At 38.4% G+C, this 15,930-nt stretch overlaps 1 protein-coding gene across 1 annotated transcript in view; it reads right to left on the bottom strand.

Annotated features, from left to right (window-relative positions):
• The window catches only part of IPO9 (importin 9), a 63,081-nt gene that overhangs the window by 29,887 nt on the left and 17,264 nt on the right, over positions 1 to 15,930 (bottom strand). Inside the window, exons 2-4 of the mRNA XM_004375294.2 lie at positions 5,054 to 5,115; positions 4,753 to 4,839; positions 3,826 to 4,027 (exon numbers count right to left, since the gene is read on the bottom strand). Coding sequence (XP_004375351.1) covers positions 3,826 to 4,027; positions 4,753 to 4,839; positions 5,054 to 5,115 — 351 coding nt within the window. The remainder of the gene's footprint in view (positions 1 to 3,825; positions 4,028 to 4,752; positions 4,840 to 5,053; positions 5,116 to 15,930) is intronic.

The following is a 15,930-nucleotide window of genomic DNA, read 5'->3' on the forward strand; positions in this document are numbered from 1 at the left end:
AAAAAATCAAACACATGGAAACTGAACAACATCTTGCTCAAAAACTACTGGGTTATAGAAGAAATTAAGGATGGAATAAAGAAATTCATAGAATCAAACGAGAATGAAAACACATCCTACAAGAAAAAGCACCAGCACCAGCAAAAGCAGTGCTCAGAGGTCAGTTTATAGCAATAAATGCATACATCCAAAAAGAAAGGGTCATAATCAAAACATTAACTCTACAACTGGAACAAGTAGAAAGAGAGCAGTAAAAGAGCCCTCAGGCGCCAGAACAAACACAATGAGGGCTCATCAGCATCCCAATCAGGATAAATGTACAATCACCTTTTTCTCCAAGGCTGTCAAAAAGAGGCTGAACTTTGTTTTGGAAGATTGAGAGGAAATAGGTTGCCTTTCCTTAATAGAAAACATATCTGTTAAATGGTATCTTGGCACCATGATGTTGTAAATAAAGAATCCTAGAAGGTCAATCCCATGAAGAGAGGTGTATGAAATTGCCTGAAAGAGTCATAAAAGAGAAGCAAGGGAAATAAGCAAGGAAGTGAAAACCTGAGCAAGAAACACCTTGACCTTTTTGTTAAGTGCTTTGCACCTGAGTTAAAAAACTGAAACTTTGTCAGAGATAATAAGAATATAGTGGGTAGCTCAAAAAGGTAGCTTGGGCATGGGAAGAGGGGGTTTTGAAACAAAAGGAGAGGAAGGATTTGCTTTTGGATATAGAATTCCTATTATCTACCATTAATATCAAATGGACTAGTAAAAATTGGGCCTAGATGCTAAGTTCGGTAAACTGAGATTTTTCAAAAATAGTAGAACTGGCACTCACAATCAGGTAAGAACACATTTCCGGTAAGCTATCAGGTTATGGAGTCCTGTTGGCACAGTGGTTAAGAGCTACAGCTACTAACCAAAAGGTTGGCAGTTAGAATCCACCAGCCCCTCCTTGGAAACCCTATGGGGTAGTTCTACTCTGTCCTGTGGGTTGCTATAAGTCAGAATTGACTCGATGACAATGGGTTTGGTTTTTTTAGGTTACAGAGAAACAGATAAGATATGGGTGGACAATGCTAGGGACCCTAATACATGGCATAAATACAATACAAACCATAACTAATAATGTACAAACACTAGAAGATAAACTAGATACCTGGGAGCGCCTAAAAATTAAACATTTATCTTCAACAAAAGACTTCACCAAAAGAGTGAAAACAGAACCTACAGACTGGGAAAAAATTTTTGGCTATGACATATCCGACAGGGGTCTAATCTCTAAAATCTAACAGAATACTTCAACCCCTCAACAAAAAAAGGACAAATAATCCAATTGAAAAATGGGCAAATGATATGAACAGACACTTCACCTCAGGCAGCTAACAGACACATGAGGCAACACTTGTGATCATTAGATATTACAGAAATGCAGATCAGAAATAGAAAACCATCTCACCCCGACATTACTGGCACTAATCAAAAAACCCAGAAAATAACAAACATTGGAGAGGCTGCGGGGAGATCTGGAACTCTTATGCACCGCTGGTGGCAATGTCAAATGGTATAACCACTACTGAAAATGATACAGCGCCTCCTTAAAAAGCTAGAAATAGAAATACCATACAATCCAGCAAGCCCACTCCTAGAAATATATCCTAGAGAAATAAGAGCTGTCACACGAACAGACATACTGACACACATGTTCACTGCAGCATTATTCATAATGGCAACAAGATGGAAACAACCTAAAGTGCCCATCAACAAATGAATGGATAAACAAATTATGGCACATACACACAATGGAATACTACCCAACAATAAAAAACAATGATGAATCCGTGAAACATCTTACAACATGGATGAATCTGGAGGGCATCATGCTGAGTGAAATAAGTCAATCACATAAGGACAAATATTGTTTATGAGACCACTATTATAAAAAACCCCAGAAAAAGTTTATACACAGAAAAAAACAATCTTTGATGGTCATGAAGAAGTGGAGGGGGGGAGGAGCAATCACTAACTACATAGTAGACAAATGTTAACTCTGGTGAAGGGAATGACAACACACAATATATGGGAAGTCAGCATAACTTGGCCAGGGCAAAGTCATAGAAGCTTACTAGATACATCCAAACACCTTGAGGGACCGAGTTACTAGGGCTGAGGGCTGGGGACCATGGTCTTGGGGACATCTAGGTCAACTGGCATAACATAGTTCATAAAGAAAATGTTCTACATCCTACTTTGGTGAGTAGCATCTGGGGTCTTAAAAGCTTGTGAGCAGCCATCTAAGATACATCTCTTGGTCCCATCCAGAGAAAGGAGAATGAAGGAAACCAAATATGCAAGGAAAATACTAGTTCAAAGGACTAATGGACTACATGAACCACAGCCTCCACCAGCCTGAGCCTAGAACTAGATGGTGCCTGGCTACCACCACCGACCACTCTGACAGGGATCACAACAGAGGGTCCTGGACAGAGCAGGAGAAAAATGTAGAACAAAATTCAAATTCACAAAAAAAGACCAGACTTACTGGTCTGACAGACACTGGAGGAACCTTGGAGACTATGGCCCCAGGACACACTGCTAACTCATAACTGAAGCCACTCCCAATGGCCACCTTTCAGCCAAAGACTAGACAGGACTATAAAATAAACAATAACACATGTGAGGATCGTGCTTCTTAGCTCAATGAAGTATACCAGACAAAATGGGTAACACTTGCCCAAAAGCAAAGACAAGAAGGCAGGAAGGGACAGGAAAACTGGATGAATGGACACGAGGAACCCGGGATATAAAGGTAAAGGGGCAGAGTGCTGACGTATTGCAGAGATTGCAACCAATGTCACAAAACAATTTGTGTGTTAATTTTTGAATGAGAAAAAAATAAATAGATATGGACAGGAGGTCCACAAACCTATATGAACAGAGGGAAAAGGTCATTTCTAAAAGATCAAAACAATATGGCTAAAGTCCAGGTAAGGATTCTTTGGGGCAAAACAGAGTAGTAATTTCATCTAGGGGGACAGGAAGCAGAGCAGAACTTGCGAAAGACTGGAAAACTCAGGCCGTGCCTAGGGATAAATGAAAGCAGGTTTTGGAAGGGATTGATAGATTAATCAAGATTAGAAGAAATATCTACTAAATCTCCTTGAACTAAAAGTTCATATATTTTTATCAATTTCTCAGAAGAGAGAAAAGAAGATATGGAAGGCTGCATACTCTCCAAGCAAATGAAGGTCAGGATTATGCATCTATACTGTTTTTGTCTTCTTTCTTATATTTCTATAAAAATTCCATCTGACTATTTCTAACCCAGCTGAACTAAGTGGAAAATAATATATAATGATGATAATAAACGTAATGGCTAACGTGCTTACCACATGTTAGTTACTATGCTAAACAGTTTTCATAGATCAGCTCATTTAAACATTTAAACTTCAAAATCCCCTTTGAGGTAGATATTATCATTACTTTATTTCATATACAAGGAAATTCAGGCGCAGAGAGGCTAAGTAACTTGAATCGAGGTTAAGGCCAGAATATGAATCAAAATCTGAGCACTTGATCACCATGCGATTACCATATTCTCAAGCAGTAAGGTTTGGTAGTAGAAGCAGTACTATACCAACTTAATTCCCTGGAAGAAGCCAATGGAGCTGGAGGGTAAACATGGGCATTAAAACTAGGAGGAAGGAGTAGCATCAGGGAGAGAGCTATGAATTTCCATTCCTACTGGTCTGGGCAACTCCTTCGCATAGCTTCTTATAAGTACTCTGTCACTTGGGATCCAAGTACCATTACCAGAGAAAAGGCTTTCCATACCTGTCAGCACTCGCATGGCTCCATGGACTGCATTTAAATCTCCGCTCACCAACATCTCCATGAGCAGGTTGAAGAGTTGGGGCCAAGCTTCGGGCCAGTCCCAGTGGGCAATGGCTGATACTGCATAGGCCACACTAGAGCGCACCTTGCTTATGGATTCTCTCAACCCATTGGGCAACAGCTCCCGGATAACCATTTTTGCCTATAAAGGAGAATAAGCCCACCTGCTGTTAGACCAGGTTATAAGTGATTGGCAGAGGTCAGTCTAGTTTATGTATTCGAAAAACAATGTGTACAAGATAACTGCATATTTAATGAAAATTCCTATATACAAACTTAACAAATAATTCATTCAGAGTTCATCTGTGATCTTATGCTGTCCATTATAGTAACCACTAGCCACATGTGGCCATTTAAATTTAAATATAAATAAAGCTTACAATTCAGTTCCTCAGTTGTACTAGCCACAATTTAAGTGCTTAATAGCTATATGTGGCTAGCAGTTATAGTACTAGACAGCACAGAGTACATTTTCATAACTGCAGAATGTTCCAATGGACAGCACTGCTCCAGACCTGGAAATTTCTTGAGTGTTTACCGTGCTAAGTAGAAATACTATTTCATGTAATCTTCAACCTTTTGAAATTGGTGTTTTAATTCTAATTTTGGAGATTTAGGAAACTGAGGCTTAGAAGTTAATTTCTAATATCTCATAGCTAGTAAAAGGCAGAACTGGAATTTGAACACTGACCAGTATGATATCCAAGCTCTCTCTTCTATAGCGTGGTGTCCTCAATATTAGCTACCAGTCTCCTTTTCTGTCTAGACTTTTGATTGTTCCATGTTGTCAAAGAATGTTGATAGCCTAACTTCTTAAGATGGCCCCTTAAATCTCTACAGGTGGACAAATCACATGGCTCTCCTTACCCTTTCTGTAGTTTCAGGAGGCCTAAACTTCTCTGAATGGGCACACCAGTGAGTCTCCACATACTGCTTCAAAATGACGGATGCCAGCTGTGAAGAGAATAAGCCAAATAGTACAGCAAGAAAAAGACTTTCTTCACACATAAAAACCACAGACACAGCCTGATATATTTGAAGAATACCTAAACCTGGTACAAAATCCTAGGTTATTTATAAGTTGGCCTTATTCTTTCTCTCTCCCATAAGAAAGTTTCATTACTGAGTAAACGGAAATTACTTATAAATCAGGCCAGTCTGGACTTACCTGACGAATTGCCAGTGCCCCCTGGGGATCTACGGTCAGCTCTGCCAAGTGTACACCAAATTCTGAAAGAGAAAACTTAATGAGTCTAATAACATCCAGGAAAGTCATGTGGCAATTTGGGGCTCTGGTAGCGTAGTGGTTAAGAGTTACAGCTACTAACCAAAAGGTCGGCAGTTTGAATCCACCAGCCGCTCCTTGGAAAACTTATGGGGGCAGTTCTACTCTGTCCTACAGGATCGCTATGGATCGCAATCGACTCCACGGCAACGGGTTTGGTTTTTTTTTTTTTTTTTAAATTAATCCTGATCCCTCATGCCAAAAAGAAAGATTTCAGAATGGACCTTGATCCATTGCTTTTAAAAGTGCTGACAGCTGCTGAAATTGATTCTTCCAACATGAAAAACAGGTTGGCCTGCAGCGCACATCTTCTTACAATGAACAATTCCAGCACCCTCTCCTTTCTCCAGTCACTGCGCAGCATCTTCCGGCCATCTTCCCTTCCAAGATGAGAACGACTTCCTTTTAAACTAATGAATGCAGTATCTAATTGAAAACCGGTACTATCTAACCCCAAGGAAAACTTAAAAGGTGAGAATTCAGGAATTGCCCAGACATATACGACCAGATATGAGATGATTAAGTCTCAAGAAAACTGGGCTTCAACAAGCTTAGTCCTGAAAATACAGGTGTTGCATGCGAACAGTTTCTAACAAACAATGTAAATGGAAATCCTAAACTTCATAGTGAGAAGCTGTTAACAATTTACTCCCAAATTAAACTTTAGATTTAATTTACACTTGCAAAGGAGCCAATTATCAAATATTTATTTGTGGAAAGGGGAAGAAGCGTGTAAGACCAAGATGGTATCATAATATCGACATCTCACATTCTAGAGCCGTGCTATCCAACATACAGCCAGTAGACACAGTGGTTACTGAGTTCCTGGAATGTGGCTAGTGTGAATTGAGACGTGCTGTAAATGTGACACACATACCAGATTTCCAACTTAATATAAACAAAAAAGTAAAATATCTTAATAATTTTTATATCAATTACATCTTGAAATGACAATACTTTGCATATATTAGGTTAAATGAACACAGTATTCAAATTAATTTCACCTGTTTCTTTTTACCTTCTTACTATAGCTACTAGAAAACTTAAAATTTCACATGAGACTCACATTATATTTCTATAGGACAGTGCTGTTCTAGAGAATGAACAGCAGCTTTTCAGATCTGGATGACTGTAGGTGCACAAGGTTCATCACTCCCATTTGGAGGGCACTATGATTTACTGTGGTTAAGAGCATGCATTTTGTCCCACTTTGGTGAGTGGTGTCTGAGGTGTTAAAAGCTAGCAAGTGGCCATCTAAGATGCATCAATTGGTCCCAACCCACCTGGAGCAAAGGAAAATGAAGAAAACCAAAGACACAAGGAAAATATGAGCCCAAGAGACAGAAAGAGCCACATAAACCAGAGACTCCATCAGCCCGAGACCAGAAGAACCAGATGGTGCCTGGCTACCATCAATGACTGCCCTGACAGGGAACACAACAGAGCCCCTGATGGAGCAGGAGAAAAGTGGGGTGCAGAACTCAAATTCACGTAAAAAGACCAGACTTAATGGTCTGATTGAGACTGGAGGAACCCCGGAAGACATGGCCCCCTGACTCTCTGTTAGCACAAAACTAAAACCATTCCCGAGGCCAACTCTTCAGACAAAGATTAGACTGGACTATAAGACATACAATGATACTCATGAACAGTGTACTAAGAAGCTGAAGTAGATACTTGAGACTAAATGGGCAGCTCCTGTTCAGAGGCAAGATGAGAAGGCAGAAAGGGACAGGAGCTGGTTGAATGGACACGGGAAATCCCAGGTGGAAAGAAGGAGTGTGCTGTCACAGTACAGAGAGAGCAACTAGAGTCATGTAACAATGTATATATAAATTTTTGTATGAGAAACTTACTTGAATTGTAAACTTTCACTTAAAGCACACACACACACAAAGAGCATGCATTCTGGAATTGGGCAAAAGTAGGTGCAAATCCTGAAGCTACCATGTCTGACCTCAGACAAGCTACGTACCCTTTCTAAACCTGTTTCCTCATCCACAAAATATGCACCAACCACTAAGGCCAAAGATGAAGAAACTGAAGATTTTTACCAACTTCTACAGTCTGAAATTGATTGAACATGCAATCAGGATGCAGTGATAATTACTGGTGATTGGAAAGCAAAAGCTGGAAACAAAGAAGAAGGATAGATAGCTGGAAAATATGGCCTTGGTGATAGAAATGATGCTGGAGATCGCATGATAGAATTCTACAAGACCAGCAACTACATCACTGCAAATGCCTTTTTTCACCAACATAAATGGCAACTATACATGTGGACCTTGCCAGATGGAATACACAGGAATCAAATCGACTACATCTGTGGAAAGAGATGATGGAAAAGCTCAATATCATCAGTCAGAACAAGGCCAGGGGTCCACTGCGGAACAGACCGTCAATTGCTCATATGCAAGTTCAAGCTGAAACTGAAGAAAATTAGAACATGTCCACAGGAGCCAAAGTACAACCTTGAGTACTCCCACCTGAATTTAGAGACCATCTAAAGAACAGATTTGATGCATTAAACACTAACGACTGAAGATCAGACGAATTGTGGAATGACATCAAGGACATCATGCACGAAGAAAGCAAAAAGTCATTAAAAAAACAGGAAAGAAAAAGACCAAAATGGATATAAGAAGAGACTCTGAAACTTGCTCTTGAATGTCGAGTAGCTAAAGCAAATGGAAGAAATGATGAAGTAAAAGAGCTGAACAGAAGATTTCAAAGAGTGGCTCAAGAAGACAAAGTAAAGTATTATAATGACATGTGCAAAGAGCTGGAGATAGAAAACCAAAAGGGAAGAACACACTCAACATTTCTCAAGCTGAAAGAAATGAAGAAAACAATTAAAGCCTTGAATTACAATATTAAAGGATCCTACGGGGAAAATATTAAACAATGCAGGAAGCATCAAAGGAAGACAGAAGGAATAGAGAGTCACCATACCAAAAAGAACTGGTCAATGTTCAACCATTTCAGGAGGTAGCATATGATCAAGAACCAATGGTACTGAATGAAGAAGTCCAAGCTGCACTGAAGGCACTGGCGAAAAACAAGACCCCAGGAATTGATGGAACACCAATTGAGATGTTTCAACAAATGGATGCAGTGCTGGAAGTGCTCACTTGTCTATGCCAAGAAATTTGGAAGACAGCTACCTGGCCAACCAACTGAAAGAGATCCATATTTATGCCTATTCCCAAGAAAGGTGATCCAACAGAAAGTGGAAATTCTCAAACAATATCATTAATATCAGACGCAAGTAAAATTTTGCTGAAGATCATTCAAAAGCAGTATATCAACAGGAAACTGCCAAATATTCAAGCTGGATTCAGAAGAGGATGTGGACGAGGGATATCACTGCTGATGTCAAATGGACCTTGGCTGAAAGCAGAGAATACCAGAAAGATGTTTACTTGTGTTTATTGACTATGCAAAGGCATTCGACTGTGTGGATCATAACAAATTATAGACAATATTGCAAAGAATGGAAATTCCAGAACACTTAACTGTGCTCACGCGGAACCTGTACATGGATCAAGAGGCAGTTAATCGAACAGAACAAGCGGGTACTGTGTGTTTTAAAGTCAGGAAAGGTGTGCGTCATGGTTGTAGCCTTTCACTGTACTTATGTAATCTGTATGCTGAAAAATACAAGCTTGACTACATGAAGAAGAATGAGGCATCAGGATTGGAGGAAGACTCATTAACAACCTGCATTATGCAGATGACACAACCTTGCTTGCTGAAAGTGAAGAGGACTTGAAGTACTTACTGATGAAGATCAAAGACTACAGCCTTCACTATGGATTACATTTCAACATCAAGAAAACAAAAATCCTCACAACTGGACCAATAAGCAATATCATGATAAATGGACAAAAGACTGAAGTTGTCAAGGATTTCATTTGACTTGGATCCACAATCAATGCCATGGAAGCAGCAGTCAAGAAATCAAAAGATGCATTGCATTGGGCAAATCTGCTTCAAAAGACCTCTTTAAAGTGTTGAAGAGCAAAGATGTCACTTTAAGGACTAAGGTGTGCCTGACCCAAGCCATGGTGTTTTCAATCATCTCATATGCATGGAGAGCTGGACCATGAATAAGGAAGACTGATGAATTGATGCCTCTTAATTATGGTGTTGGTGAAGAATGTTGAACATACCATGGACTGCCAGGAGAGTGAACAGATCTGTCTTGAAGAGGTATAGCCAGAATGCTCCTTGGAGACAAGGATGGTGAGATTGCGTCTCACAAACTTTGGACATGTTAGCAGGAGGGATCAGTCCCTGGAGAGGGAAACATCATGCTTGGTAAAGTAGAGGGTCAGCAAAAAGGAGGAAGACCCTCAATGAGATGGACTGACACAGTGGCTGCAATAATGGGCTCAAGCATAGCAATGGTTGTGAGGATGGTGAAGGACCAGGCAGTGTTTTGTTCTGTTGTACACTAGGTTGCTATGAGTCGGAGCTGACTTGATCACACCTAACAACAGCAAAGGTGCAAATCCTGAAGCACGTCGGACCTCTGACAAGCTACTTATCTTTTCTAAACCTGTTTCCTCATCCACAAAATAAGGACAATGGTAACTGTATACCAAACAATCCTATGAGGACTGAATAATATAATGCATATAAAGTGCTTAGTACAATACCTGGCACACAGTAAAAACTTAAATCAGTTATTGTGCTGTTATTACTTTTATTGCTCATCAAGAGTACCCTGTTTAGCTTTCCTGTCTATGTAACTAAAGTTACTTTCCATGGAAAGTTCTGTCATAACTGGATTCCAAAGAAGTAACCACACAAAGAGTGTTTACGCCATAGAAAAGCTTAATATGAAGAAAGTACTGTTGCATGCAATGTGTCATGTTCAAGGCTTGTTCAAGTAAGCAGGTTAAACACTAATGAAAATGATCTATAGCCATATTAAAGAAATTTTTTTTTTTTTTTTTTTTAAATTTTGAAGTAAACTTTCAGCCTTAGAGAAAAGGTGAAGAGTAGAGTTCATGGATATCCTTCACCCACGTTTCCCTAAGGTTAACAACTTACATGACTGTGGTTCAATTGTCAAAAACAGGAAATTAACACTGTTACAATACTGGTCACAGGACTGGGCAGTGTTCAGATTTGTTGTACATAGAGTCGGTGAGTCAGAACTGACTCGACAGCACCTAATAACAGTCCTATTAACTAAACTACAGACTTGATTAGAACTTCACCAGTTTTTTCCTTACTTTTTTCTGTTTCAGGATCCAATCCAGGAGTCCTCATTGCATTTACTTGTCACTTCTCGTTAGTCTTTTTCTAACGTGTGACAGACAGTTCCTTATGTTTTCCTTGTCTTTCATGACCAGTTATTTTGTAGAATGTGTCTCTGACTAAAATTTTCTCCCGATTAGACTGAGGTTATTTTTGGCAAGAATATCAGAGAAGTGATGCTGTGTGCTTCCAGAGAGTACACCTGTTAATAAATTTTAATACTGATGTTAACTTTGATCACTTGGTAAGCGGGGTCTGCTGGATTTTTCCACTGTAAAGGTACTGTTTTCCCCTTTGTAACTGATAAAAATCTTGGGAGAAAAACTTTGAGACTCTGCTAATATCCTGTTTCTTCAAACTTTCATCCACTGATTTTAGCATCCATTTGTGGATCCTGCCTGCAATAATTATTACTGTACTGGTTGCCTAATGGTGATTTTGTAGTTCCTTTATACCCTTTACATTTATTACTTTATTAATTAGAATTCTTCTAAAGGAAGAGCTGGCTTTTCTCCTTCATTTACTTATTCAGTTATTTTATACCCAGTATGGATGTACGAATATTTATTTTACTCTATGTGTTTTAATACAATATGATTATTATTTTGTTGCTCATATTGTTCCAGCTTTGGCCACGTGAAGTCTTTACAGTTGGCTGCTGTGTAACTTCTGACACACCCCCAACCCTTTTCAAGTACGTTCTTATTTGCTGGCATCACAAGATGCTCATCTTGTAGTTTCCCTACCCAGCCCTGGAATCAACTTCTTCTCCAAGGAACCCTGGTTCTTTTTTTAGAGAATAGTATTTGGAAACCAGGGTTTGGGCACTAGGTGTGCTCACTGTTTCTGGTGCATTTCTGTTCCTAGGCCCTATCAGCAAATAGAGGTAGGAAATACATGTATGCATAATAACCTATTCTTACACATTATCTATCTATCATACTGATACCTCAAGTATCACTCTACTCTTCCCCTTCCTTATATGTAACTTCTTTCTCTGACAATGATAAACCTCACTCTCATTATCTATAATAAATTTACTCATTTGTTCAATCTTAGTGTGTATATATATACACACAGTAATTATAGAACTACTAACACGCTTTTGAGAACAGATTTATTAACTAGAGTACAATTTTTGTGTATATTTTTGACTTTCGCCTTGCAGTACGCAGTCAAAATACTATTTTCCCAAGTGAGTAAGGTTAGTTTTTTTCTTCCCCATCACCTCAGTATGGTTATGTTATTCATTCGTAATACAGTTTGGTCCATTACTACTATATTCCATTTTGGGTTCCCTCCACATTGACTGAATTTAATCATTTACTTACTTTGGGGGGTATGTGAAACATTACTATGATTCTCAGAGTCAAAGCTATACAAAAAGGCATACTCTGAGAAATATCACTTCTCTTTATCCCTATTAACTCATTTCCATTAACCTCTTCTTTCCAATTCTTCCCCACGCACTCCACGTAGGTAACCAATCTCTCCAGGTTTTGGTTTATCTGTCCTGTATTTCTTTTGCACAAATGCATATATACATGTGTATTTTCTTAAATCCCCTTCTTTTTTACATGAACAGTTGTATATTATACTCTTTTGCATTTTGCTTTTTTCAGTTAACATTATATCCTGCAAATCACTTCAAATGGGTATTTTTTTTTTTTTTAACAGCTGCATAATATACCACCGTGTGGATGAACCATGATTTATTCAACTACTCTTCTATGTATGGGCAGTTTGGCTATTTCAAATATTTTGTTTTATAAACAATGTTGCAATGCATAACTCTGCACACATGTATTTTCATATTGTGTATTTTCAGGCAGATTCCCAGAATGAGACTGCTGGGTCAAAAGGTAAATAAATGTGTATGTGGTACTGCTATATGTGGCCAAATTTTCCTCCAGAAGGACTGTACCAGGACAGGAGCTGCCCATTTAGTCTCATGTATCTACGTGAACTAAGAAGCATACTCTTCACGAGTACCATTTTATATCTTATAGTTCAGTCTAATTTTTGTCTGAAGAGTTGGCTTTGGGAATGGTTTTAGTTCCTGAAGGGTAAACAGAGAGTCCAGGGGCCATGACTTCTGGGGTTCCTTTAGTCTCAAACCATTAAGTCTGGTCTTTTTAAGTGAATTTGAGTTCTGCGCCCCTCTTTTCTCCTGCTTCGTCGGGGACTCTCTGTTGTGTTCCCTGTCAGGGCAGTCATTGGTGGTAGCCGGGCACCATCTAGTTCTTCTGGTCTCAGGCTGATGGGGTCTCTGGTTTACATGGTCCTTTTTGTCTCTGGCTAGTATTTTCCTTGTGTCCTTTGACTTTCTATATGGTTATTTTTGCCATCAAAAATTATGTAGTCAAATTTATCAATCTTTTATTTTATTGCCTTTAGATTTTGAGTCATAGTTAGAAAACCTTTCCATATACCAAGACTAAAGACAAATTCACTCACGTTTCTTCTAATACTTGTGTGGTTTAATTTTTTACATTTTGATTCCTAATCCATTTGGAGCTCATTTTTGTATATGGTGTGAGACATGGATCTAACTTTACTTTTTTCCAAAAGGCTACCAGTTGCTTCAGTACTACTTATTTAGAAGTCCATCTTTACCCCAGCCATTTGAGATGCCTCCTGTATCATATACTAATTTCTGTAAGTACTTGTGTCTATTTCTGGACTTTCTATTCTATTCCACTGTCTCTATTCATCTGCCAGTGCCACACTGTTTAACTATAGGGGATTTATATAATGTTTTAATGTCTGGTAGGATTAGTCCTCCCTCACAGTTTTCCTTTTCCAGTGTTTTTGGGGCTATTCTTTCATGACTGTTTCTCCATATGAACTTTAGAATCAAACTGTCTAACTCATAATGTTCAGTCATCCTATTCAAGAACAGGGTATGACTTTACATTTGTTCAAGTCTACTTTTAAGTTTTTCAGGAATAGTTACCATTTTTCATTGAATAGGTTTTTTTAAAATATAATATTTTAATCTTTGCATTAGAGTAAATGTTGACCCTTTGGTCTCATATAGATGATTTTTTTTTTTAAAGAAGCACAGTACTCATGGGCGATACTGTTTATTTTATGAGCCAATCTGTTATTTAGCTGAAAGGTGACCTCTGGAAGTCGTTTCAGTTCAAAGTTTAAAGGGTATCTCAAGGTGATAGTCTCAGGGGTTCTACTAGTGTCAATTGGTCCAGTAAGTCTGGACTTTTTAAGAATGTATGTTTTGTTCTATTCTGTCATGGTCTACCTATTGTGTTCCTGATCAGAACGGTCACTAGTGGTAGCCAGGCATCATCTAGTTCTTCTGGTCTCAGGGTAGATGAAGCAGGCCGTGGTTCCTGTAGGTGTTGGTCCTGTAGACTAGTTTCTTCTTTGAGTCTTTGATTTCCTTCTTTCTCTTTTGCTTCTGACAAGTACAGACCAACAGTTGTACCTTAAATGGCCGCTCACAAGTTTTTAAGACCCCAGATGCTACTCAGTAAACTTAGGATGTAGAATATAAACTGTATGAACTAATTATGCCAACTGTTCAAGTTGTCCCATGAGACTAAGATCCTAAGCCTTCAAATCCAGGAAACCAATCCCATGAGATGTTTGGTTATGTCTAAGTATCCATAACTGTGCCCGCTATGTGCTTTGTTATATATATGAATATACATACAGCACACACATACACATATATATATGCCTACAGATATACCTATGCATGCACATGTATATACACACGTATATCTACCTATACACGTATATATACATGCCTACAGATACACCTATACATGTACATGTATATACACACATACATCTACCTATACACATATACGCATACATACCTATGTAACCACACACATATTTTTTGGTTGTTACTGCTGTTTCAAAATTGTATGTTATAGCATTTACCAAAAATGTCCCTTATTCTTGTGTACTTTATTTATTTTTGGCTGCTGTTGTTTTAAAATGATATATACTACTATATTTGCCATTTCGCATTTTTTCTGGTGTACATCTTAGAGGTATCAGTTACATTTGTTAGCTGTGTAACCATTACCCTTAGCTGATGCCAATTTTCCCATCACCATAGACAAAACTTCACTACTTCTAAAAAACTGATTCCTTCTCTCCCTCCCACTCCTGTTCCTGATCACTAACAATCATTGGTCTCTATCTATTTTCCTATTCTTGTCATTTCATATAGGTAAGTTCATAAAATATTTTTCCTTTTGTGATTGACTTATTTTGCTTAGTATGGTGACTTCGAGGTTCATCCATGTTGTATAGCATGTACCAGGACTACATTTCTCTTTAAAGCTAAGTAATATTCCATTGTATGGATGTACTACCTTTTGTTTTTTATCTGTTGATGCATACTTGTGCTGTTTCCACCTTTTAGCTATTGCGAATAGTGCTGTAGTGAACATAGGTGTACATATGCCTGTTCGTGTCGCTATTTTTAGATCTCTAGGACATATACCAGAGCCCTGGTGGCACAGTGGTTAACAGTCAAGGCTTCAAACCAAAAGGTCAGCAGTTCAAATCGACCAGTCACTCCTTGGAAACCCTATGGAGCGGTTCTGCTCTGTCCCATAGGGTCGCTATGAGTCAGAATCCACTCGATGGCAACAGGTAGGGCATATACCAAGGAGTAGAACTGCTGAGTCATATGGCAGATCTATTTTTAGTTTTTTGAGGAACTGCCATCATTTTCCACAATGATTGTACCATTTTACATTCCCACCAGCAATGGATAAGAGTTCTGATCTCCCCACATCCTCCCCAACATTTGTTATTTTCTGTTGTTATTGTTTTTAAATCACTGCCATTCTAGTAGGGGTGAAGTGGTATCTCATTGTAGTTTTAATTTGCATCTCTCTAATGACTAATAATGATGAGCATTACTATTTTTTGTTCTGTTGGCCACTTAAATATCTTCTTTGGTGAAGTCTATTCATGTTGTTTGCCCATTTTTTGACTAGATTATCTGTCTTCTTGTTTTTAAGTTGTAGAAATTTTACATATATTTTGGTATGAGATCTTTGTTGGATATATGATGACCGAAGATTTTTTTCTCAGTCTGTAGGCTGTCTTTTCAATTTTTTTATTTTATTTTTTATTGTACCTCAGGTGAAGGCTTACAGAACAAATAGTTTCTCATGAAAAAGTAGTACACATATTGTTTTATGACATTGGTTAACAACCCCACAACATGTCAACCCTCTAACTTCTCAACCTTTTCTTTTGGTGAAAATACACATAGCCAAAGATACACCATTTCAAAAATTTCTACACGCACAGTTCAGTGACATTGACTATGCTCTTCCAATTGTGCTGTTATTCTCACTTAACATGAAGGCTTACAGAACAAAACAGTTTCTCACTTAACAGTTACTACAAATGCTGCCCTATGACAATTGTTAACAATCTCACAAGACATCAACAATATCCTTACTCAAACTTGGGTTCCCTATCACCAGCTTCCTTGT

Source organism: Trichechus manatus, unplaced genomic scaffold (genome assembly GCF_000243295.1).
Source record: "Trichechus manatus latirostris isolate Lorelei unplaced genomic scaffold, TriManLat1.0 scaffold00035, whole genome shotgun sequence".
Taxonomy (NCBI): domain Eukaryota; kingdom Metazoa; phylum Chordata; class Mammalia; order Sirenia; family Trichechidae; genus Trichechus; species Trichechus manatus.